Genomic DNA, 27,230 nt, shown 5'->3' on the forward strand with positions numbered 1-27,230 from the left:
AGGCTTTGTCTGGAATAACACTTAGTTCAGTGAAATTCTCAGTCATGTTACACATTTCTCATTTACAAAATCCAAAAACATTTGTGCAGGTGAGTGCATGGTAAGAGGCCCGTGGTTGTGGCCTTCAATCTCTTCGGCATAGAAATAGCACATCTATTCTACTATGCAGTTACTTCCCAAAAGTTATGTGATGTTCCTGAAGTCAAAGTCCTACATTTTTCAAACAGCTACCACTGGAGCTCTAAGTCAAAGCAATGACATAAAAATTTGGAAAAAAATTAACCTATCAACAGATACCATATTTTTCAGAGCATTGGCTAGTTACACTAGTAGATTATCAAATGCAATGTCAGTACCCAAGTACTGAGTTATTTTTTATATTGTTCCTTGTGTTATGTACTACACAAAACCTTAGGAAAAACTCCCAGAAAAATATGACATTTTCCTGCAGAAGAAATTATTGCAAGAAAATGGTGGGTTTAAGTATTAAAGAGATATGAAGCATTGCCTCTTCATATCCTGCTAAGGAGCAACAGTTGTACTTCTTGACGTGCTTCAGAATTCATATTCATATAGGTATTTAATGATCCAAACATAATGGTCCTATATAGTATAATTACTTATACGAAAGCTCAACTTCACATACAATCTTTTAAAAAAGATGCTTCAGTGGAAAACTTGCTTTGGTTCTAACAATGAATAAGCTCTTTAACAGTAAAAATGCTTTGGAGAAGTTGGAGACTATTGACCATGGAGCTTGAGCACAATTGACGATCAGTGTTATTCCTTCTTGACAGACGCCTTGCTTCTCCCTCCTTCGCAGTATAGCCAGTACAAGGAAAACAGGTAGAGTGCAAGACAAACCATCAAATCATAGTGGTAGAGTGTTGCAGCAAATAAAAGAAAGAAGAAGAAATAAAAGATTTTGCAAGCAATATGTTTTAAACCTGAAGACTCGCTAGGTAATTTAAGTGCTTCACTCTTCTGGTTAGAAATATCTGCAGAATCGGAAATGTACTGGCTTTCCTTCCGTGTGTCATCAAGCCAGTTTAGTGTTTTCCTCTCAGTTATTAAATGGTCAGATTGAGAGCCTGTCCCTCCAACTTCTTCAGAAGGCTTACTAATTAAAACCTCTGGCCTTGATGACTTTTCTTGTTTGAACTGTGCTTGATGGAAACATTGACCTATATTCCTTCCTCTTCCTTCTCGAGAAATCACTACATCTGAAGTGGAGGATACTTCTTTTTTTTCAGCTTCAGGAGAGAGGTTTTTGTTAATATGTGTCATTTCATTCTGTAGACTTAAATCATACCCTGACTCAGCAGCAACCTTGTCAAAGACTTTGAATTCAGAGTGTCTATACAGGTGCTCCATATCTCCTGCCACAGTGGACCCTTCAGAAGATGCCACTGAAGAGCTTTTATAGTGGTAACTGGGCACAGCATTTGTACCAGAAGGTGGCATTTTTGTTTCAGCTTTAGCACATAAATAGGAAAGTACACCAACATGGCTTTCTTCCCTACAGAGCTCTTCTGCCTCTTCACTGTATAGATGCTTCTGGGCACTCTGGGGACATCTAGATACTTCTGAATATAAACCCTGCAGCACATCTTCTTTCTTTCCTGTAGCAGAAGCCTTTACTGCTTCTCCTATAGGTAGAATATTGCCAATGTCTGGTTCTGCTTTGGCACGTTTTTCCCTGCTGTTGCATACAGACATCGTTTCTCCTTGCAGTGTTTCATGTACGCGTGCATTATAAATATCTAAAACTGATTCCTTTTCAAATTCAGTGTCATATAATACACCCACTGTGTTGAGTTGACAAAGAGCATAATGTGAACCATCATTTCTCCCTTCATGTGTATCAAACGCTGTTTCCTTTTCCTCTGTGGGCCTGTCACTTAGCGCAGTCTCTTGAGGTAGCTTAGCAATTACTGCTTTTTCACCGGCAGACATTTTTTCTGGAGCACTTTCTGATGTTGTTTTAATTATATAAGCTGTACCTGCCGCTGCTTCCTCTGTAACACCCTGCTCGCAGACAGAAGGCTTTTCACAACTCTCTGCCTCCTGGCAGGTAAACAACTCCTCTGAGGCAGCTGCACTCCCAGGCCCTGCCTTCCCCCTCACTCCCCACCGAACCTCGCTACCCCTTTCTTGCCACCTCTGCTCCGCGGGGTTCGCTTCGCCCTCCTTTCCTACCAGCCTCCCTTTGTTGGTGTTGTCTGACTTTCCTCTGTCTTTTAACCTCGTGAATTCCCTGTGTTCCCAAGTGCCTTCAGCTCCCCTTTCATCCCCCGGAGAGGATGCCGGGGGATCTGCTGGTGCGGGCCTGGCTGCCTGTTTGTTGTCTTGGGCTGACAGAGCCGTTGTGTTCAATGCCTTGGCGGCCTGTTTTCTGTGCGACTTGAAAGGCTTGGGTGCCTCCTCCTCGCCGATTAGTGCTAAGTCTGCTACTTCGATGACTTTCTTCTCCTTCCCCGCATCCGTGTTCTTTCCAGACATTTCGCCGACTCCTTTTTTTTGTGTATATTGGCTTTTTGCGGAATCTATTGAGACATCAGCGTGTGCAAAAGTGTCGGCATATAAATCTCCTCTTAAATGTACCCGAACTTTGCTTTCAATCATCTTGATTTTTCCTTCATTTTTGTCAGCGTCTGACAACAATGAATCCAGAGTTTGGTGAGACATTTGCGGCGCCTGGTGCTCCGGAGCTGGATTAGCATTGCCATCCAGCGTCCCTGCTATGCATGCATTTAATTGCATGGATTCATCATGCTCTGGAGAAATGGTTTCTGGTCTCGTTTCACAGGCCCCTTTTGAGGTATCAGCAGCATCCTCACTGATGAATAACCTCTCCATCATCTTACTTCCCCAGGCACTATCTGTTTCACTTTTTGAAATATCTGTGTGGGGCTCTCCTTGTCGACTTGAGACAGCAGCCGTAATATCGATAGCCTCATTCTGCTTTGTCCCAGGAAAATATTTTGCTGACAAAAGGTTTTCGCTGGTACCAGTATGTTCCAAAGACCACTCACCACTGTTTACCGAGCCAGCAGCAACTTCCGTCCCTGATGGCTGACTATTAAAATCTCTTAGGGAATACTTAACTTTATTCTTTAATTCTCCTCCTATCTCTTGTGAAGTGTTTTCAGATGAGGAACTGGTAGGCACAGGGTGCCTTAGCAAGTCACTGCTTCTTTCTGTACAGGTTAGCTTCTTCTCCGATCTTTCAGTTTTACTTGGAAAATTAACTGGTTCTCTTGTGTGTAAATTCCTTTCATCTCTGGAAGAGGTACCTCTAGCTCCTGTGAAGTGCTGATTTAGCTGAAACAATAGAATAGAAAAGAATGATCAAAAAGAGCTTTGCAAAAATTTGCCAAATGAAGGAGGCAGGATTTCATTATGGGAAGTTTTGTTTTCAGTAACAAAGCTTTTATGGAAACGTGTTCCAAACCATTTGTAAAATTTGCATTGTATGTATTTTTTAACATAGGTAATGAGCTTTATGGTGGTGCTGAAAGAAGCAGGAAATAAAATAGCGTTCAGAACCCTCTCTTTATTCATGAGTTCAGTAAGCTGCTAGTGCATTTTATACAAATTAAATCTGAAGAGAATATTCCCTTAAAGGAAGGCTAATTCATTCCCTGTACACTTGGTTCTAGGTTTGGAGAGAGGGAGGTGTGGGGCGAGGGGGGAGGATCGGCACTTAAATGAGGGCATTGATACAGTACATCAAAGCCTGGTAATGTACAGTATTGTCCAGTAAAACAAAGACACATTTCACACTGACAAATACTGTAAGGATTATCGGTGCTTAATTTCTCTCAGGGACCATTTTACAGGCTTCAAACCAGACTGTTTTTAGGCAATCTGGTAAGACATGAGTTGGAAATGAGATTAGTGAAGTAAAAGGCCAGAAACTAATCACTCTCCCTCCTAGCTCCCAAATATCATATTGTATTATTCAGCTATGCCTGCTTGTCATTGCACTCTCTTCTCACTTCAGCATAGTCACACTGATAGCACTAGCTGATCAATTAGAGGCTAGCTTCTTGGGCACCCCTTTATGCATTTGCACTTGCTGTAGATACCCCCATTACAGTTTCTCTTATTAATATGTTTTCTGCAAAGCCTCTGCAAACTATTAATAGTAAAACGTCACTCAAAGAAAAGTGAGGGAGCTAATGTCTCTGCAAATTCTGTTTTAATGACCCTCTGCCAACCAGTGCTCAAGTGTATTTGAGTTCTTCGGTGATGCCAACTGTCAGGATTTAACAGTGAGATGCCTGTGTTTTTTTCCCCTCCTCATAACTGACATTTGCATGATCTCAATAATTATATGCAAATCTTACGATTTCCTCTTCTTCTCACATAAGGCTCATGTTACTTGTCAACTGCACAGCTGTCTTGAGAGCCAATGCCTGTGCGTTTCAAAGATTTGGTTGTATTTCCATCTATTATAAGCCTTCATTGTTTAATTCATTAAAGAGCGCATAGTGCAAATTAATGTCTAAATTATAGCTCCGTCTTCATTTATTGTATGGACAATCCTGGCAATTGATAAACAAACGGTTATATTTGATCCTGCTTTTTTGTAACAGGCTGGACTAAGAATAACAAGGGATTTCAGAGGTCTTCCTTTTTATATTTCACCATAAAAAAAAAAAAAGGAGACATTGACTTTCAGTCAGTGAAAGGTCCCACAATAGGCAACAATTTTCAACTTTTTTTAAGTAAAAGATGAGAAAAATTTATATTCAAATAAGAGGAATTTATTCTCTCGCTATCTATAAGAAAAAAAAAAAGAACGGTTCTCATCTTCCTCCCCTGTCTGATTCAGCATTCACATTTTCACAGGTGATAGCTATTATAATCTATGATTATGAATCTATGCACCCAAATGATATGAGCTGAGAACAGACACTGAGAATAATAGATTGCTGTACGTGTCTCATTTATTGCCATTTTTTCTTTCATACTGAAAAATGCAAGCCAAACCACACACACACGCACACACACAAATCCAAATAGATTGAATGTTCACTGAGTGTGAAATTTATTATAAAAAATTTACTGTCAAATACTGATATAGAAAAATCTGTTAATATAAATATATATTTATTTATTTTGCTTATATAGCATGTTACATAGTTATCCTCTGAAAAACCCTCAAATCAAACAAGACCATAAATATAAGAATTTTACCAAATACAAAGCATTTATTTAAAAATATTCCCATCCTAGAGACTAGAGGGGAGAGATTTTTGAAATGCTACTCTTCTAATTCCTTCAAACTGTCACTTAGAGCCTCTGGTAAAGAAGTAAAAGGGAGAAGTCATTAATTTAAGACCAGAAAAAGTTGATGCACTATACTGAAATCAAAGCACCTTCTATTGTTGAATCAGTTAGAGATTCAATGAAAGTACAGACCAAGGCTTTACATTTGTAAATTAGTACATCAGTCAGCTCTGTTAAAAGGGGGCATTTCACCAGCTTTGAAGCGTAAATGGATTCATATCGTTTAATACTGTAGATATAATTGTATAACACTTACCAGCAACTCTAATTCTTTTTCATCATCTTCATGAACACCCTGGTTGTATTCGGCATTTTTATCTTTTATATTTTCATTAGCTCGTACGGTGTCTTTGTCTTCTGCTTGGGAATAAACAATCTCTGGGATGTTTGTGCCTGAAGAGTTAATAAAAACATACTTGAATAATTTCCATGAGGCTGTTTGTTACACTATTTTTTAATTAACATGTGCAGTAAGGAAGAACTAATTAAACCGAGTGTTGTACCTGAAGTCCTTGAATTATTCCATGTGTCATCGTCAGACGTTGCCAATATTTCTTCTTTGCTGTTAAACAAAAAGAAACTTCCTGTTTTATTCTGCAAAAATTATTGTTCTAATTCCTCCTAGACTCGGCTGTAAGGACCACTAGTTAATTACATACAATTTTGAATGCTGTTTGAAATTCTGAAAACAAGAGCTTTATAAAATGTAGCTTTTTTTGAGTGACCTGATATTAAGTCTTGGTCAAAGAAAGAATTGGCCAAGAAAATGAAAACGTGTTGACCTTCAGATTACATTGCAAAGCTGATGGGTTTTCCCAGACCTTTTCCGAGAAAGCAGCACAAAGGTGATTAGATGGGTCAGTGACAGGAGAGCGTAACTTTGGGGTCAGGCAAGGGTCTGGAAGGATATATGTGTTCAGGAGACCAGACCTCTCTCTTGCTTATATTTTTTCAAATATTTGTATGTATACAGAGATTGCTGGAAAAAGACATCTTTGTTACCTGAAATAAATCAAAAGATTCTCCCTGCGTGTATACAGTATAAATCCTGTTGCTAAGCTATGCCTGGCCAGCAGGAATGAATTCTGCTTCCTGCAGCTGGTGCAATTTTTGCTGTTGCTTTGCTGGCTGTGAAAACAAAGGCCAGGTCCAACACGACAAACACCTACAGAGAGGTGCTGAGTGCCTGCAGTCCTCATCAATATCAATGCAAAGTGATAGCAGTTCCAATTGCTTGCTTATAGGGATGTAACCTTTAGTGGAAAAGGGGAAAAAATGTAAAAAGAATGTCACTTATGTAAAATGTAAATTATTGTATCACTCCTAATGAGTTCTCTATGAGGAGCAATTTTTTTTTGGTAAGTCTTAATTTATGCATTTTTCAACCAGCCATCCACCTCTGTTACTGAAAATTACTTTCTAATTTTCAAATATTAATCTTTTCCCCTTCTATTTTCTCCTTGCGTCTTTCATTTGAATTGATATAACATTAACTCTGCCACCTAAATGCTTAATTCAGAAGGAGGATGCTAAATTTATACTCTGTTAAAAGAAGCTAGACATCGACTGTCACCAACTTTTTAAAATCAAGCTTTTATAGGAATTGCCAGACTAAAGCAGACATAAGATCCTGTGAGTCTAGCATCTGATCTCTGATGCTGGCCACCACCAGATACTTCAGGGAAAGATAAAAAAATTTCCAGGAAAATACTTGGAGCAATTTGCACTGCCCTATTAAATTTCCTCTTGGCCTTTTGTTGTTAGAAGCTGTCCTTGAAGCACAAGACTTAACACTCTCTCAATAGCTCTTTTTCACCATTAATTGCAATAATGCTGAATATTCTTGCTGTCCATATGAACATCATGTCACTCTCAAATTCTGGTACATATAAAGCCTCTGCACATTTTTCACTCTCCTATTCACTCACACCAAGTTGTGCTTTCCCCTGCCAGCAGTTGCTATAATCTGCATTTCATCCTGAAAAGGCTGGCAGAGCCAGGCCCTTATTTTCAGCAGATCTGTGGAGGTTTTAAGGTAAATCATTACTGCTCATTATTTATACATCATTATTGTTTGTTTGGTTGGGTTTTTTTACTGTTCAGATGCTTGTCTTAGTGTTACACCTAATTCCCAATTTTCATCTGCCCCTTTGCATTTTTTTCACCCACCTGCTTCCATAAGCCTAGACACCATGTAGGTTGGTGCTTAACCATGAGACAGGTGCATTAAAGCATTTAGGTGTTAATTGGGTGTCTGCAAAAGCCCCAAATTAGGAGGCACGACATATATAACACATGAGCTGACTCAGTCACCCCAAAATAATGATCCCAAAACCACATGGGCACAGCAGGGAACCTTCTAATGTTATCCAGTGGGGGGAAAAAAAAAAGAAATGTGTCTCAAGGCTTTTCTTTGGATGTAGCTGGCTACCTGCAGCGTTCAGCCATGTGGATGCAAGTCTCAGGAAGTAAGGATGGCTTCCTTTGCTGCTAGAAGGTACCCTCATTTATTTCTTAAAGAAATGGAGTTTGACACTTCTTTTTTTTTTCTCCCATGAAGCACTCCCAGAAGAAGGAGAGATGTTCATGCCCACATCTAACATAATAGTCTACTGGCAGCTAGAGCTTGCATCCAAGATGCAGTGGCACTTTCAGCTTCTAGCACACCCTGATGAGATTAAAAACCCCACCGCACACACATCTCCAAAGTACACAAATTTCCAGGATGCAGACCATCTGTGGAGAAACTGGAGGGCAGATTTGCCTGCTCCTCTTGAAGTTGGTTGTACAAGCAGTTCCTTACTCTTTAGCTTACTCTTCATTCTTTGGAGAACAGAGAATCTGGATTCTGTCTCCTGTTCCTTGTGTTCCGTATCCAGTGATTATTTTTCGTTTTGATTAACAACTTTTCAGTGTAAAATATAGACACAGTCTTTGAATAAGGATGCTAAAGGAGCACCTATTTTCTGAACCTTTAAATGAACAAGTATAAGGCTGCTTCAAGCTGGATGTTTACAGGCCTGTGCCAGGATGGGATTTACCTTATTTAGCCTTAGTTTTCTAAGCACCTATGCTCAGGCAGCCATGTACATCATCCCTATCATCAGCCGTGAGAGATTAACACTTCCAAAAGGAGATTCATTCCTTCTGTCATGGACATCACAAGTGAGATGGAGTGACACACCCTTCGAAGGAGCTTCTCTGCCTCTGGAAGAGACTGACCATAAAGGGAATAAAGATTGCTGGTTTATAGCCCATTATTTGTGCACACCTGTCCTGCAAATACCTGAGTACAGGGAAAGTCAGAGCAACAGCTATTTTCCTTATTTTAATTCTACATCAGAAATATCTGTCCTTATGTAATTATTCTAGTGGGAAATCTAAAATTAACCTAAATTGAGGATATTGATACTGCAGTCATTTAACAGCACTACTTCAATCTAAGAAGACATATAAAGATGGTGAGATTACAGGTGCATACAACTACAGAACATTGTCAAAAATATATGTGTACCCTAAACACTGAAATACTTCCCAAAAGCCAATAAAAATTGACCCCTTCGCCAAACAGTGGCAATTGGAAGGTGTTTGTCTAGTTAGTAATTTTTTTGAAATACTGTTCTTCCTCTGTATTTCTCTGAAAAGTTCCTAGCTCACTATCAGAATTCCATGAGTAGATTTTTTAATTATAATAGTAATTAAGCTTTTGTTTTCTGAATTAATTATTGCCCTGTGTTGTGGAGGGTGGTCTAAATGTGCCCACATTGTGTAGTGAGAAACACAAAATTTGTGTTCTGTTTAAAAACATGTAGGTTTATTTTTAAGCGATCCAGGAATCCTAACAACAATGCAAGCTAGAAAAATCCATGATATCAACTGATGCAGTTCCCTCCAACGTAAGTATCCGTACAGCTGTAGAAGCACAGTTGCTTTTTCTCCTTCAGCTGAACGGGGCATATCTTCATAAAGTACATTAGGAATTTAAGAATTTCTACCAGCTTCAAAAAAACCCTTATGCTCTTATGATTCATTCTTGATGGAATTATCATTCACTTGGATAAAAAGAAAGAAGGAATGACAACACGTTATCACTGCAATTTTGCATTTGCAAAGAGCAAATGGGAAGTTCAGGGATTAGTTAGTAGGACTGAGAAGGCTGAAAGGTTGATAGACATTACACAAAGCAGTTCAGAAGTCCCAAAGTTATGTGGAATTTTTTAGAAGTGAGATTTGATCAAGATTTCAAATACTCTATCTATAACCCCACAATCAAAAGACATTTCCTAAACTTTTCTACCGCAGTGTTACTAGTGGGGCAGAATCTTGTAGGAATAGAGTTCTTACAGGACATAACTGATACGAACAGAGATTTACAAAATTATATTGTTTCATCCAGTCTGAGAGCAGAAGTTGGTGTTTAAATATGCTCCAATTAGTAGGAGCAGATGGTCTCCAACCCAAAATGGAGTTGGAGAGACCCAACAGAGGAAATCACACATTGGTTTAAAATCCTTGCTGTTCAAATCTATCAAATTGGTCTTGGTACTACTGTAACAGTATCAGAAGAGTAGGAAAAGCATAAACTACATTTATGAAAAAGAAGTAGTGTCAGAGCAACTACAGGCCCAGGTGTCTTCAAAAAGTTTTCACAATAGATTTAGAACAAAACTTAAATGAGAGAATAAATACAGATAAATGGAAAATGACATAAAAATGACAGATTCACCTGATAATATATGTCTTTGATAAGATTACTATATTTCCCTTGTCTAAAAATCAGTTATCTAATCTATCTGGACTTCATTAAAGCATTTGTTGTGCAGCCACATGGGAAATTTATTAATTAAACTGGAGAAGAGGGAGATGAGTACAAGAGCTGGGCGGTGGGAGAGGGGCTCAGTGCCAAGCAGGGCCCCCCGAGCTGGGCTGCGCGAAGCTGGCAGATGTCGCTGGGGAACTGGAGAGGACCGGTCGCGTGATCAGACTTACTCAGTCATGTTATTACAGACCAAGGCACAAAAAGTCAAAGTTAAATTAAATCTGTGGCAGATAAGAAGTTGGGAGACATCACCAACACAGAGGAGGATTGAAAGAAATGGGTGGCCTGGAGGATCAGAATAATAGATAAGGGATGAAATTCAAAATAATAAAGTACAAGGTTATACATTTAGGGACTGAAAAGAATTTCTGCTACAAAATGAGAGCTCAGAAATTAGAAGAAACAGGTGAACAAGAAAAATCTGAGTTTGGTTTTGGCAGAAAACATTTCCAAGCCACCAGTGTGAGATGGCTGTGGCAACAAGGCAGAGTTCTGCAGTAACGTGTCAGAGAAGGTATTCCCAGTAATGAATGATTTCCAAGAGATATTCATGTCATGGCACCAGGCACCAGAAAGAACTTCTCTGGACATTTGTATATGATGCTCAAGAAAGATTAATTCAAACTGGAACAGGTGCAGAAGAGGGCTGCGAGAAGACTGGCAGGATGAAAAATCTATATTAACCAAGGAGACAAATTGAGTATTTCTATTTTCAGCCTAGCAAAATAAAGTCTGAGAGGAGAAATAAATGCCCTCTCTTAATATCGCAACAGGGTAAATACTGAGAAGGCAAAAAAGATATTAAGGAGAAAGACTCTCCTAACGTATTAATAGAAACAGTTCACAAAAATATTTGTTGTGGAAATTTAAAAGATCTGTAAGCATTAGGAAAGTATACCCTATAATTTTTCAGTGCAAGTACCAGGCACAAGAAACTGAGAAGTTCTCTGGATGGAAACATGGATATGTTTTTGTGAACAGGATTGTGCAACAGATTTCCCAAGGGATAAGACTTCATGGTCCCAGTCCATCCCCATTTCAAATGATCCTCTGCAGCTACATGCTCTGAGGAACTCACTGTGGAACAGCAGGTGACTTGGTCTGCTCTGATATAGGTTTGGGACTGTAGCCAGGAGCTACTAATCTCTTCATAATGGGTGAGGTTGTTATAGCTTGTCGTGGTTTTAATTCACACACCAGTATTTGGCAAAAATTGTGTCTATATGTTTGTATGACCCAGAGCACTGTTCACACTGTTCTGTGTTATATCCACTTACGGTAGATCTTAATACCTAAATCACATTATATTTATTTTACAGAATGTAGGAAAAAGCTAAAATTGTTGGAGTGCAGAGTATGGAAAGATGAAAATGTATCTGTATAACTTATGAAATCAAGGCAACCTGAACAATTTTATACTATCTCATATTTAAAAGAAAAGGTGGGAATATAATTTTTAGTCTGAAATGTAGAGAGGTATGGGGACGTTAAAGTATTTAAAGAATATGTTTCTCAAATATTTAGTTAAAAGGGAAGAGGGGAAAAAAGTTTTCAATACAATTTTATTTAAAAATCCATATAGGCGTAGGCTCTCACAGAATCTTTCATGCTTCTGTTTTTTTTCTTCAAGGTGAATACAAAATTAAAATAATCCTCTTCTACCCTGGAGTTGAAGTGAAGCTAAAATGTCATCATGAAAGGAGCTGACAAGACTGAAGTAGCTAACCAAACAGTAATTCTATTTTAATTTCAGGTCAGATTTCTAAACCTAAGCAGCAACCTTCAATACAACTATTGCTTTTGGATCCAGTGCTGAAAATAGACAGGCTTGCTGAAGAATGATGCCACTGAGATGTAAATAACATATGAGATCCTTGAAAAGAAGTAGTTAAATGTGTCAACAATGTTTGACTGAGAAGCAGAAGAGCAAAAAGTGCAGGTATGTGCTCGGGTTTAAGATGTCACTGGAGCCAAACAGGCATCCTGTACAGACCTGTAACCCCACAATGCTGGGGAGGGGCACATGAGGAGGGAAAGGCTGGTAGTTTGGTTTGGTTATTTTTGTATCATTAGCAGCAGATGTCATATCAAAAGGAAGTAGAAGAGGAAATAACTGAAGTATTTAAATAAAACAAGCAAAACCAAAAAGGATTTTTAAAATGTTACATGTGCATTGGAAGAAGAAAACCTGCAAAAGGTTTGGAGGAGTTGAGTTAAAAGAACATTTACGAAAAACTAAACAAAGGATTTTCCACATGTAATTCTGAACTTCAGTAGCGTTGAATGCAATGTCATTCAAAACCCACAAACACACAACAAAAATACATTTCTAAGGAAGAAGGAATTTTGGAAAGAAGTAGAAAATGCTGTGTATGTGTAAAGTTCTAAACAGACCTTTAAAGTGCTATTAAATTGTTTGTCAGACACTGTAGAGTAAGAATTCAACCCATCTTTTTACTATCACAACCCTCCTTAAACTGGAAAGTTACATTTAAAATATTGCTCTATTTATGTTCGTCTTAAAATAACAGTGAGACAGGAGTGAAAATACTATCAAAACCAGTTCATGGAGAGGAGAAAATGTGAAAACAAAAGGACGGCAAAAATTCTGGTGCTACAGAAAAAATGTTAAAAACATAAGCTTGATTCTGGTGCCATTATCATAGTGAGACCACCACTGAAGATACATCCCACCTCTGGGATCTGGATCCAAATCGTGTTCTGGCCTCTCTGCCTTTGTACAACTCACGAAAGGGGTTCAGGAGCCAGCAAAGATCCTAGTGTGGATTTCCAAAATGCGGAGTTTGACTTCTCTTGTGAAGGGTTGTCCATAGTTAATTCTGTTCTATCTCCCTCACTGAATACATGAAGTAAATACTTAACAAAAACTCACTTCTTGCCTCCATAAGGCTCGGTCCGAAACTCACTATAGGGACAAGTCCCCTTCTGATTTAAATTGATGTCCGTGTTATCAACTGTTGAAGTTATAGTCTTATAATACAACCACTCCATGATTTCTTATCATACATGGTTCCAGCACCCTATAAATATTAGTCTCAAGCCCTGGTGCAGCCAGAGAATTCAGAACTTAGCTCAAGAACGGGAGATACAGCCTTGGATTGAAGCCACCTTTGTGCTGCTGGAGCTTCATTTCATCGTGCCTCAACACAAGCCAGGGCTCTCAGATGGCATGAAGATGACAGAGAGGCTGAGGATTACCTGCCTGTGCACCAGAATAAGAGGACATATACCTTGTTTCTCCTCTGGAGAATTTCTAATGCAGGAGACTGTGCCTGCTGGAGTTGTGTCAAACAGCCTCCTCACCAAGCAACACTTGACCTGTTATTTCTGGTTGCTTGAAAATCGAGAGGCCACAAAATATCTTCAGCAGAATCACTTGTTGTGGGGCATCTTTATGTGCAACGACCTGTGTTGTAGAGAGAAGCCACCAAGTAAGTGCTTAGCTTCCCAGGAACAGACCTGTACCAGGCACAGAGGGTCCAGTGCCCAGTAGCACCCAGCAGTGCTGGCCACACTGGAGTCAGCCAGGCTGGTGGGCAACAGGATCCGACCTCATCCAGAGGTCTACCTGCAAATTGTACCTACCCAGGCTTTTTGTGCCCAACAGTTAAAGAAGAGAAAGAGCCTGGATAAAGGTAAGGAGTGAAATCATAGTTATTGCAGGAACTGATGCTTATTTCTGATTTGTTTACCTGCACATTTTGCCTAAACGAAGTCAGAATATTATTTTTATGAACAGTCTGCTCTTATTTGGAATTGACACTAATGAATGCAAGGCCCTTTCCCCCTCTTGTTTGTACCATCAAATTAATTAGCTCTATTGTGACATCAGTATTTTTCTCAAGCAGTTCAAGGCTTGAGCATTTTCCTTTCTTTTTCTAAAGGGCATCTTCAGTGCCCTTTATCTACCATAAGAATCATGCATCACTTGTATTTTTCACAACTAATGCTGTTTATTACAAAAACTGATTGTGATGTGAAGATTGTTATACTGTGTGGCAAATTGCCCAAACAATTACTGTAAATGCATGAGCCATAAACTGTACTGCCAAGGACACTGGTAGGTTAGCTCCTATAAAAGAAACAATTAGAGTCTGAGGTGAAAATAATAGAGATGAGATGACAGTTATTGAAAAGGCAGAACATCCAGTTTAATGTTGTAAATATAGGTTTGTGGATTACACTGATGGTTTTAAAGTGTTCATGGCTTATTGAATGGAATAGAATATTACATACTTTAGAATGGGGCCATAATTATTATTCCTTTTTAATTGTGATGTCTGATGCATTTGTGAGCAGTTGTTGAGAACATGTTCACATTATACTGATTCTAGTTCTAAATTATCATCCTGCTCCAAGGGTTTTGTGCTTTTTTTTATTTTACTTTTTTAGCATTTTGTTGTTCAGGGTCTGTTCTGAACAAAGTATTTTCTCTTGAGGAACTTAGAGTGCTTAGAGGGTTACAGCAATAATTATTTCAGTTTCAGCCTACACACTTCACTGCTTTAAATCATCATTAGAAGTTTCATCCCTCAGCAACTCCTGCTGAGACAGTCTTAAACTCCTAGAAACCATTAGATAAGAATAGCTTATCTTTATAACAATTTATATATAAAGGTATTGATAAGAATTTGCTAGAAATTAGGAGAATACATTTTATTTTCTTAGGAATCACCTAAATACAGAATACGGTTTTATATGATTGCTAAGGAATTTGGATCATTCAACCCAGATTTGCAGCATATGATTAGGGTGCATAAAAAAGAAAGAAATGCGCCCTACAAGAAGACTTGTTGTGATAAACTGTGGTAGATATGAAGAAAATACCAAAAAAGTAACATTACTGCATGAGAAATTAAATGGTCCTCTGCTCTTCTAAGGTAGGGATAAAACCCAATGAAATAAAATTCAAATTTCAACCTAGGGAGAGCACAAAACGGCTGGACACAGGACTAGGGCTGGCCAAGAAGTCAGAGGTGCTGGGAAAGTAAAATTGGAACTGGGGAGAGTCTGCCCTGCGAGGAGAGGGCAAAGTGAGCAGCAGAGCAAAGACAGCAACCAGCAAAAGGCAGTCAGTGTCAACGCTGCAGCGTGTGAGCTCTGAGGTACCAAATCCATTAGTAGGGGAGAAAAAAGAGCACAGTAAAGTGGCTTTAAAAGAAAGTTGCAGGGAAGCTAAGTACTCAGCTGTACCACCTTTCAGGGAAATGTTCTAAGTCGCTTTCAGGCTTTTACACACTGTTAAGAGAAGCTGATCTTAATGCTAGGTAGGGGCGTCAGAGCTGTGCTGGAAACCGACGGCGCCGGGCTGAAGTTCAGGGAGGTGTTGGAGACCAGAGCTCAGGAGGTGGCCAGGCTGGGGGGCCTGGGCAGCTGTCTGCCTCCTCACGCTGAAATAGCTGCCTCCTATGAAAACTCAAGGCAGAGTCCAGGGAACTAGACCTTTGGTAGAGCAGAAGCCAACAGCTGCACAAATTACAGACAGACCAAGATACTACAGAGTGGTGTGAGCGTGGTGTGGAGCATCTCTCTTTCTTCTGACAACAAAGCAGAGAGCGACTGGAGCTCAGCGAGCACCATTCCTCAGTTCTGGGCTCCTAGCACACACCCCTGAATTTCTACTTGCCAGCTGGTTTACCTGAAAATATGGCCAGTTCCTACCTAAGAGCATTTTGGCTTCAAACTATCCCTCCTTGTGGAGGCACTGTGTTACGTGTACCTGAACCACAACATTGTTATTTCCTGTCGCGTGTGCCAGTATCACTGCCTTCTGGTTTTTGTTTAATTTTTTCAGAAGGTATTTAAAAAATAAAAGCACAACAGAAAAATAATTTAATTTAAACAAAGCAGAAAATAATAATTTAAATTACAGTCTTAGATTCCAAACTGATTGAGATAATCCAGGAAAAGATTCAGAAATTAAAGCAAGAACTGCAAAGAAAATAAACAGCCATAAATTAATAGCTTTGTGAACATTAAGTAGAAATTACTGAATAATTTTCTAAAATATTGTGCCATTACAAGTGATCCTATTAGAATGAAGCTGTACATAAAACCAGAGCCCTTATTACAAATCTAGGCAAGACTGATTTTTTTACATGACCTTCAACTACCAGCAGTGTTAGAGAAGGCTCGATCTAGTTCTTAGTAAATGGGTGTCACCAAACAAACAGGACTGACACTAATTAGCTCCCTTGTTGATAGTCAGGAGGCAGAGGATAGAGGCACGGAGATGGAGTGACCCACTCGTCCTTAGAGCGGTAGGTGAGGATATTTGCAGGCCAGCAAGGCAATGGAGGTTTGCACTGCACCCACCATTTTGTAACTATGCCGTGAATAGAAGACTGTACTGTCAGAAGAACCAGTCTAGCAACCTTCACAAGCATTGTGCATGAAAACAGAGCCACAAAGAACCTCTAATTAAATATTTGGAATCTGAGGAAGAGAATATTAACCTGTGGTATTTCCCCACCTTGAGGAAATACCCTCTAGTTTTGGTAATTTCACCTAAGAAAAGGGGCTGACACCAGAAGAGGAGGAAAGATGGGCCTGCAAAAAGACAATAAAGGACTGTCAGTAACTTCTAAACAAGGAGAAAAGAAGTTTGGAAAGCAAAGTGGAAAAAGATGCTCAGAATAAGCGGTATATAGTATGATGATTAATAGTGTCAAGGGGGACAATTGATCAAGAGACCAGCTTTAAGGGAATTTGAGTGTTTTTTCTGAAAAGATAATTCCCAGTAGGATTCAGGCAATGTTTGTAATAAACCTATTTTTATTAAGATTATTGGATTGGTGCTATCCAGGGGATTATATTTTCCAATTACTAATATTTTCATTTTTCAGTCTTAGTTTATGATTGAAGCAGGGACATAGGTGGCACAGAACAAAATGCATTGGCCTGGTTTGGGATGAGAATAATCATAGCCTCAAAGCAAACAGAGTCCCAAGAAATTAGTCTTTATTTTCTAGCTCATTAAAAAAGACCTTGAGTTTTAATGGCAAAACATTCATACAATATTTTTTTTTTAAATATAGATATATATCTGTCCATTTGAAGATTTTAGTTCCATGCAGTCTGAACCAGGAGCCCAAGACCAATTTGGTGCCAGGCTGAAACCTTTAATATAGCTCTGTCTATCCCCAATTCTCATGACTATAGGTACGAAGACGGCAGAAAATCCCATGCATAATAAGTCAGCTATATCTCAAATTAAGCTACAGAAACTATGAACAGGGAGATTGCAACTTTTATCAGACCCTTTTATAGTTCTGTCATGATTGTTGTACCTTATTATGATATGCATATAACAATGTTGAAAAGAAACCAGTTCAGAAGTCATTTTGCACAGCTGTTTTGTACACAGATCGGTCAGAAAATTGCATAAATCCCTCAACAGAATGGGCTAACTATTTGAGAGACAAGGAACTTCTTTAGGAAAGATTTCCCTGTACAAGGTCAGAAGAGCTATTGACAGCTCCATTGTGAATTAATAATGCAACACCTTACTATTGGGATTCCTATCCCCAGGGCCAAGCTAATGAAAAAGAGGAAAAGATGAATTAAGAGTCAAGTTTCCTAGGGGCTAAGCTTGGCCTATGATTAGAGGGGACACTTCTAAGGTTGCTAGTTTGTCTGGAAGCCCTATGGTTAAATATCAAAATGGTGTTCCAGAATGGAGTTGGAAGTGGAGCCTCTCAGTTCTTCTCTTGCTTCTTTCTCCCACTGTGTTGAAAAATGGAAGAGTAAAGCAAGTACCATCAGCAGGTCTTGCACTTCTCCCAAGTTGTTTCTAGTTTGGGTACATCTGAGAGGAAAAAGACCTTAGCCTGTGTGGCACCTGGTCTTTCCCTGGATCTCACATGGAAGAAAATAGAGGAGCACTCCCCTACTGACAAGTCAGAAGTCCTGGAGGCTGACTGCAATACGCTGAGGCATGTATGCAAGAAGGTGACAGATGCCTTAGAGAGACCGTAGATAGATAGATGGCAGTCAGGTGAGACTAACCTGGGGATACCACCCCTGGGGAGAAGAACAGAATGAATGACCACAAAAAGCCTTAGCCAGTTCTTGAGAGAGGACAATTATGATCCAAATCTTGGAAAGCAATTGTAAATTCAATAAGTATCTCAAGAGAATGAAATTCCCAGGTATTTTTTCATATGCTATCTTACTACCACACAGCAAGAAGGTAGTTGTGTGATACATATCAATAAGAAGACCTGGAATGTAACCTGAGAGGCATTGGTTCAGATTTACTAGGGTAGCTGGGGAGAGAGAGAAAGACTGACAAACTCCCCAGCCCTCTAGCACAAGAGGAAGTGATCCAGGCTTGAACATCTTATGTTTATCGTCCAGTAGCCATAAACATTATTGCAGGGACAATAATTATGCACCAAAGCAAAACGTAAATGCAAATCCACCTAAGTGCAAGGTAAGAAAAACCCGCCAGATTTAGCTACTTCACATTCATCTGTGTAGCTCGGTGCTCTTCAGTGCTCTTTAGGACTGCTATTAGTAACCAGCAGAAATAAATCTTTGGGTTTAATGTCAGAGTATCAGCTGGTTCCACAGATCAGGAGGAGAGTGGAGAGACAGTCAGAAAACCAAGCCCCCCATTATGCTTTGGCATATCAACTAATACTTTCTTGTGTGTCACTGAAAGCCTAGGGATCAAATAGCCACATCTAACATGCTCCCAAAGTGTTTAAAAGGTCTTACCTCTTCCTTCACCCTAAGGCAGGGACTGCATTTAGCTTGCAAAATATTTGTTTGGACCATTTTTTCAACCTTTCATAACTCAGAAGGTAATCCACATTTTATCTTAAAAATATGATGGGCGATTGGTTCTCTGGATTTACACTGATGCTGAATCAATTCCTACAATTTCAGAGCTGCAGTGCTGTTGCTGGACCATGGCTTAAAGTTCATAATCAGAATAAACAGCTCAAATGACACTGGTAGTAAATGCATTGATTAAATATGACTCCAGTGCTCTCAGTTAATGTTTCACTGACTTTAAACATGTTTTCAAGACTAACATTTAGTTAAATCAAGGTAAATGTAATGGAACACTATTTTTTTTTTAACTGAACATTTATGAACTGTGATACCTGAACAGTGGACAGGAGGAAGAGTATTGAAATGGTCATTACCAGCCTGGTTCAATGTGCAAAACAGATATCTCACTAAACAAAAGAGTCATCGAACAATGGAATACAGGAGTTCATTTAACAATATATTTCTATTTGTCCAAAGGTCCTTAATCAGTGATCTGAAAGAGCATAGAAATAAGCTCCGGTCCTCTAAATATTAACATTCAAGGATAGTTTTACACATACGGAGTTCTACAAAGTTCAGTGAGGCTCCTGATGTTCATTAAATTATTTATTGGGCCTATTGCAGGATCAAGCCAGTAGCTGTATTAAAGAGCTCTAAGAGTTACTTGTAATAGTGTTACAGTATTGGCATATTTAAATAAGCTGATGAAATTGTAGAAACTGCAAAAAAAAAAAATCTTACAAGTGTAAAGCCAAGCAATGCATGTATAATTGCAAGTACTTACACAGTTGAGAAATGATACTCAGATTACAAAGCATTGTCTTTATATGGTTTTATGCAAACAAGTGAAAAAGTTTTATAACAACCAATATTTTCTATACATTAGAGCACAGATTTCTGTTCTGTAACCTTGTTGAGCAGTTTCTAAGGCAGATCATGGAAGTGAATGAGAAACCACTGATACTAATAAGGTCCAGGGTAAATACTATGCCAAGACTGCCAGGAAAGCAATGTGCTATTTTCACATGTTTTTACTTAAAAGTTTAGAATCTTCTTTTAATATCTCCAGTGCAGTAAATGGATGGAACATGGGTAGCACAGTTCACAATCACCAAAAGCAAAAATGAGACAGCATTTCAGTCTTCAGGTACTCGCAAATTAGGAGACCCCAAGTATGGTTAACAGGTATCTATTTGCTCTGTGCAGGCCATTCTCACCTACAACTTGCACTTGTTTCTTCAGCATTTCTGTGATAGCATTCAAAGCCTTATGCCATTAACTTAGATATCTATCTTTAGGGTCTTTAATAGTTCATAGAATAAGTATGACCCAATTCTGAAATATTACGATTAGACAGATCGAAAATGACCATTGAGCATTGTTCCTGGCCAAGTAGGATTGTTCCCTGTAGAACATTTTTCAAGTGGTTTATCTTAGCTTATTTTAAATTACTTTGGAGAGTAAGGCCACAGCAATTTCCTTAGAAGATAACTCTGGAGTCACTGTTAAGAAGTATTCCTAATACTCTGCCTCAATTCCACAGCTTGCTTTTACCCCACTTGTCTAAATAATGTATTTTAGATTACCTTAAATAATTATCCTGTGTCCCCAATAATCATGGTCTGCAAGTACCTGGAGAAGTCTTATTTTGGTGCCAGTGCTACCTACTTCCACAACTGGCAGAGACTGGCAATGACCAGGAGACAAGAGAAGAGCTGGGAATACTGGGTCAGGTTGAACAGCAGAGGAGCGCTGCTTTTAGCTGGCTCCCTGTGAATGGATAGCTTCTCCAGCAGCTGCTCTCCTGGTAAAAACAGTGACTGCAGTCACTTCCTAATAATAGTAATAAACTTTAGTCAAATCCCGTATCTGTATGCTGATCAAGGTGTAACTTGTGACTCGAGATGCCAGAAACAACCTTGAGATTAAATAGCAGTACGCAAAGAAGACGTGTATTTTAACACCTTTTCCGCTCTCCTTTTCCCTTTCTGATTATGGCAATAATCAAAAGAACAAGGATTAAAAGGCAACATAATTTAAATGCCATATTTTAAATGGACCAGCTGGGAATAATACAGTTATTCCTCATAGCAAAGTATATGCGAAGCTATTTCCAAACATCTTCCTCAGAAGTCTTTGATTTTTTTAATCACATTATGGGTTTGTGGAAAAGGCCTGGAGGAGCTGATGCAGAACTGCATTTCTCGAGGCAACCTGGGGGCTGGTCTGCTGTCTGCCTGGGGAGGACTGACTGAGCACAGTGCAGTCTCCTCAGGCTGGATCTTCAGCAACTTACTTCCTTTGCCTCCCATCAGAAGGGGGACGAGACAGCAGCTGAAGATGGGAGAGTGCTCATGCACAAAAGACATTTTCTCACTGGCAGTTGCTTTAAGACCATTCAGTATTTATGCTGCTGAAGTTGGTATTAGTGGCCCACAGACCTGGGAGTTTTAACCTCTTCTTTCTCACCGTGCATTGTACGTAGAATGCTTCTTGTATGAAACATCACCCTATTTTGCATTCTATTTTAAAATGGCGTCACAGAGGGAAGTGAATTGATGCACCACCATTCAAAGAAGAGTAAAGTCGGGCAACCAAAACAAAGTATAGGACCAACATCAGTTCCCAGTCATACACTTGTGGGCTCAGAAGGGTAAGAGGGGGATAACTCTAACAGTTAAGGTAAAAATACTAGCCTCCGCCTTCCTTGTCAAAGGACAGGAGTCCAAACACACGTTTTACCCTTTTGTAAAACAATTCTCATGCTTATCAGCCATTTTCCTTGTGCTCTTGCTCCCGCTGCTCTCCTGACAGATGGCAACCCAGGACCAAGCACAGAAATGGGGTGCAGCCTCACCAGTGACCGGGTAAAATGGCTTGCAGGTCGTTATCACTGCGCCGTGCAGCATGATCTACAGGTGTTTGACTCATGCAACACACAACCAGTCCCTGTCTGATCAGACCGATGCAGCAGCCTGGGGTCCACAACAAAATCATGTGGTCCAAACCTGAGGACCAGGAGAAATTTGTGTTCAGAATCATTATCCATGTCCCAAAAGCACAAGAGCTAAATAAAAAGAGAAAAGTGTGGAGCCGATACAATTCATTTACAAATTTCTGAACATTTAGGTATATTTAGATATAGGATAGAAATCGAGACTGTTTACTGACAGAAGCTCTCTCTTTTCCAGTGACAGCCTTACAATTTTAGGAGTCAACTTTTTCCCCAAAGTACATTTATTTATGAGTATATATAAGTTAAATGCATACTATCAGATCAACTAAAATATAAACTAATTAATTCAAATGTGGCTTTTTTTCAAACTATATTTTGTGCCTGTGAATGCTCTCAAGATTTTTGAAAACCACAGAAATTGTTAAAATTTATGTTGGAAAGAATTTTAGTTTGACAAATACAGTCAGAAACAAATACTTCTTGAAACTTTAAGAGAAGACTGTTCATGCCTAGAAGCAAAGCAAATGAAACATGGAATGAATAGGCAGGATGTTATGTCATGTGGTTCTGAATATCCAAATCTAGACAAATTTCAGCATTAATTATTCCATGCAGGTTTGCTTTTCGTTATCATTTGTTTCAGGTGCAACTTTTGAGGGTTAAGTCCATTTTTCTTTTTTTTCTTAATAATGGTGTCAGAAGCCATCCCATTGCCCTTATTCACACACTTTTGTCCTGGCTTATATTCTTAGGGGCAACACAATACAGTCATATTGCATTTCCTCAGTAACTTCCTCTGAAAGTGCATATTATTCCTTTCACTTAACTAAGGCAACTAATCCTCACTAATGACATTTAATGAGCCACACAAGTATGCCCTAGAGTGGATCAGGCTCTCTGCTTAAAAAACATAATTCTTTAACAGTCCTATTTTTTAACTGAAGAGGTAAATTGCACATTTTAAGAGCAAGTATAAATAACTCAGAGCCAAGATTTTTAAAAAAAAAAAGTTATTACAGGTTTCTAAATTTGAAATAGAGGCCTAAATAAGTGTCCTGTTAAAATACCCTTCTATTCAGATTGCTGTAAAGAAATACTTAATTGAAGATGTCCAGCTCATGGACATGGATAATAATATTCCTTGCCTGCTTATTTATTGTGTGAACCATAGGTAAAATTATTACTTCTGTATATATCTGTTCACATTGTTGCAGTTCCTAAAACGAGCTAGTTATGGTCCAGGACCCCCACTTTGCTGAATGTTCTGTAAACATCCAGCACAGCACGTATAAATGCTGCAGAGTTTATCATCTGAACATAAAACAAGAGGCGAGGGAGAGACAGGGAGGCGGAGGAGAGCAGGGAAACAGGCAGCGCTGTTCAACGTGATACGGAGGAGTCACAGCACATCAGCAGCCACCTCACTTTGCCAATTTTGGGGGGTTTGTTTTTCTTGCGCTTTTTTCTAGACATCAAAGCAAAGGAGTTTTAATGAGGGTCTGAAGGAGAATAATGAGGTACTTTTGCAGATGTCTGCAGGGTGTTCTTCCTCACTCAAAGGGGCAACATGTACAAAGACACTTTGAAAAACAAGTGAGCAATGGAGGTTGGCATCTTAGTTCTTTTGAAACGAAAGGCCCTGATGCTGACCTCATTTACACTGGTGAAAGCTGTAACTCCTGTGAAGTCAATGAAGTCCCTGTAGCATAAAATTGGTCCTGGATTACAATCTGCCAGAACTGTCTTTCAGAAGCCCTGTCGACCACTGAAACCGTATTCCAAAAATACTTTCAGCTCATTTTTGCATTTACTATAAGGTCTTTTTACATCCTTGTGCCACTAAAGAGGGTCTTGAAAGTGCATGTTAGTTAACTGCTTGCCAAAAGTATGTAACAGATCTTAATGTAAACAAGAATCTGACCAATTGGGGTTTCAATGTCACAAATATACGTGTGTATGTGTATATATGAACTAATATGCACATATATGTATATATACATATAGTTATGTATGTATACATGTAGACACACCTATATATACATATATACATTCCTCTGTAGCCTGACATGAAGGGAGACAACTTTACATTCTGACTCGAGATACGGTAATTTTATATTAAGGAGTAGGTCTGTTACCTCCTTTCCCATTTTTTAAAATACCTCTCTGTCTGAGTTACATATAATACTTTTAGCATATACATGTAAAAGAAGATCCTCCCAAAAGAAACGCTTCTACAAATTATGCTAGCATTATGTATGTCACAGGAGACTTCAGGGAATTAAACTGTTAGGAGTCATTTGACCTCAGATGCCCAATTGTATCTAAATTTGCAAGTTATTCCTTAAAGCAGTACCTGGAAGCCCAGGGCCCACTAAATTAAGACTCAGCTCTCCGTGTCCATCATCTGCTCCATCTGGGCTACCTCAACCTAGCATGAAGTCACACTGCCCACATATGCCTATGGTATTTGATATCATGGTCCTTCTGCAAAGGATCTCAGGCTACCTTATTTATCCAGAATGGGTCATGTGACACTTTTTGAAGGACAGATACGACGTACAGAACCAGGCACAAATGTCAGGGTCTGAGCACACGGCAGGTAAAGGCATCATTCCCGGTGCTCTGACGTGCTGGGATGTTTTCCCATGGAAGCATCATCATGGTGGCCCCAGAGCTGGCCCAAAGGACACTTATCAGGAGAGCCTTGTAGACTGGCTATGACTCATGCCTTGGATTAGCCCCAGGGCTGCTCTTATACCATGGTGTTGATAAAGGCACTAAGCCATACTGCTTGCCTGTCCTCACAGGGCTGATATGCAATTAGGGCTGGTAGAGGTTCTCAGCACAGCAAGTCTGGGTTTTTGGGAAGGGAGGTTCTACAAAGGGGAAGACCTGGCTGTCGCCCTGCTGCAGCTTTGATCCTCCTTCCTCAACAGTTTAGTCCGGTGGAATAGCACCAGGGAAATCAAACAGCACTTCCTTACTTGGAAAAAATGTATGAACTAAAAACTCCACATGAACTCAGTTCTGTGATCTAAGTAGTGCTAAGGATGACGGAGGTGAAATATAGATTTGGTTCTGCACAACTCCAATTGATTAATTTGATGAGCAAAAAAATCGAGAATTAGATTTTCACAGGCAACATAGTTTTGCTTACAGAACAGAGTTAAAAACAGGGTAGGAAGCCAAAAGTTACTATTCCTGAGTGTCTCTCTTTATGTGGGGTTCAATTATAAGCTAACCACTGCCACTTTATAAATAACATAGTATTTTCCTACATTTAATTAGAATAATATACATGAGATAAATTCTATATATATTTTTTCTTTAATATATTACCTATTCTGCCTTATAAATAATTACTGAATTCACCATTTATGAAACAGAAACATCAACCAGTGGCAGGAAAATTACTCCCCTATTATTACCCTAATATACAACTTGTATAATAGCCGACCACTTGCAGAAAAGTTTGTACCAGGTATTCTAATTGCAATAGGATCCTTCCCTGAGTTATCAACTTCCTGAACCACCAGTGCCATTTCTGTTTTAATAAGTGCATGTAGAGAATGAAATATGAAATAAATCATATGAAAACCCAGGATCTGTTTTGCCTTTAAGTTTTTGTTGACTTACCAAGGAAGTGAATGTAAAGTATTTTAACTGTACAGCTACCCCTGTCTGGAGCAAAGCGTTCACTGATGTCAGGTCAATTTATATCCTACAGAAATCAAAATCGGTACACAGCCCATAATTTATAGACCCTCACACTACCTTTCAAATGAGTGGCATGCATGCCATGTATTTAAACTGTCTGCAGTATCAATCTGTCTGCAGAAAACTACTGGCTGATATATGCAAGAGCTTTACTGAAAACAAGTCTTGGTCTAATTTACCATTTAAAAAAAAAAAAACAAACAATAGAAGAAAACAGCATGGGTAGTCATAGCTCCAGCAAGAAAACTGATTCAGAACTAGCCAGCTATATCATAAATTACCAAAAGTTAAGGTGTAACCTCACCTGCTTTGTGTCGTCTTTAAGCAGCCTTTAAGATGTCTGTCAGCAGCAACTTCTTTATGTGGTTTACTATCCACCTTGGGCACAGTTTCTTTCTTGTGACAAATTAGTGTGTAATTTTTGTCGTCGTTGTTTGCCCAGAAGGTACCAACCGATGTCTCGTAGCGTATACAGAACTCCACTTTAGCTCCATCTTTCTGGTAAGGAGGCACCAAAGAAATCTTAAAGCAGAACTGATCAGTTTCACTACCACAAGAATTAGGCATGAACTCTGCGAGGATATCATAATAACTGAGCCAGTTATTCAGTGTCATTCGAACATACACTAGTTTTTCAAAGGATATGTTGAGGACTCGTATAATGCCGTTCATACAGGTAATCCCAGGCAGGAACACGATTGACTCCAACAGCACTTTCTGCTCTCTCACTTTTCGCAAAACTTCTTCTTGCGAAACAGGTAACGTAAACAGTTGAGAGAAAAAATATTCCTCCTGAGGGAAAACTTCATCTTCTGTGTCATCACTTTGTCCTGTATTTGGAACTTCCCAGGTATCGAACTCTTTAATGGACACAAGATCAAACCCAAATGCATCAGCAAATGAAACTTTTCTTGCAATGGTGGTGGGAGTTTCTGCCTCCTCTTCCTCTGAAGAAGCAGAATTCCGCCTTCGGGGAAGTGGAGAGAAACGATGTTTAACATCAGATTTGACATCTTCGTCCTCTGAAGAGAAATCATTTACAGTGGGGACTTCTAATAAGTTAGCCCTGTTAACCCGACTAGGTCCTTCAAAAGACTCCATCAGGCTCTCTGATATAAACTGAAAGACAACTGTACAACTAGTGGCAGCTGATATTTGAGACACTGTGATTTAAAACAAGGATTAATGTTTCAGTTGACATTGCAAAAGGGAGTCAGGACTATTAATAGATGTTATGGTGTGTGAGCTATGTTGGCCTGTTCTCTGACAGTATTAGACATTATAATTTCAACGATACATTTCAAATATTGCATTCCCAATTTTTATGTGGCTCTACATGCTAAAAAGAAAAATAGTATTCAAAACCTTCTTTGCATTGTTCAACTGCACAAATGGAACAATTTTTAGATTATCAATTTATGAACAATTTCTTGTTGCACAACAAGTTCATCACATTGCACAAATGAGGAGCTATTCACCTCTGATTAGGATGTATATTTTATCCTGTAAATAGTTTCTACATTGTAAACTATTCCTGCATCTATTTTCAGGGCCATTTTTCTTACAATGTTTTCAGATATAGAAGTGCAATGTTACATTCTGCCCTGGCTTTATACCATGTCAACCAAGTGGGCCAGA

The 27,230-nt window shown here is 39.1% G+C and overlaps 1 protein-coding gene across 1 annotated transcript; it reads right to left on the reverse strand.

The window, feature by feature from the left end:
- PPP1R3A (protein phosphatase 1 regulatory subunit 3A) lies at positions 1-26,708 on the reverse strand. Its single transcript, XM_014963534.1, has 4 exons — positions 25,897-26,708; positions 5,802-5,860; positions 5,555-5,691; positions 1-3,324 (listed from the first exon to the last, which is right to left on the reverse strand). The coding sequence occupies exons 1-4, from the start codon at positions 26,691-26,693 to the stop codon at positions 781-783; spliced, it is 3,537 nt and encodes a 1,178-aa protein (XP_014819020.1). The 5' UTR covers positions 26,694-26,708; the 3' UTR covers positions 1-780.
- Between the last annotated feature and the right edge of the window lie 522 nt (positions 26,709-27,230).

Source organism: Calidris pugnax, unplaced genomic scaffold (genome assembly GCF_001431845.1).
Source record: "Calidris pugnax isolate Ruff unplaced genomic scaffold, ASM143184v1 scaffold44, whole genome shotgun sequence".
Lineage (NCBI taxonomy): Eukaryota > Metazoa > Chordata > Aves > Charadriiformes > Scolopacidae > Calidris > Calidris pugnax.

What these genes read in the sequence shown, in the direction of transcription:
- PPP1R3A (XM_014963534.1), bottom strand. Translation starts at nt 26,693, where the DNA reads ATGGAGTCTTTTGAAGGACCTAGTCGGGTTAACAGGGCTAACTTATTA. An exon ending in GAATAATTCAAGGACTTCAG is followed by an intron (nt 5,692 to 5,801) that starts GTACAACACTCG and finishes TTAACTCTTCAG; the next exon opens with GCACAAACATCCCAGAGATT. An exon ending in AAAAAGAATTAGAGTTGCTG is followed by an intron (nt 3,325 to 5,554) that starts GTAAGTGTTATA and finishes CTATTGTTTCAG; the next exon opens with CTAAATCAGCACTTCACAGG.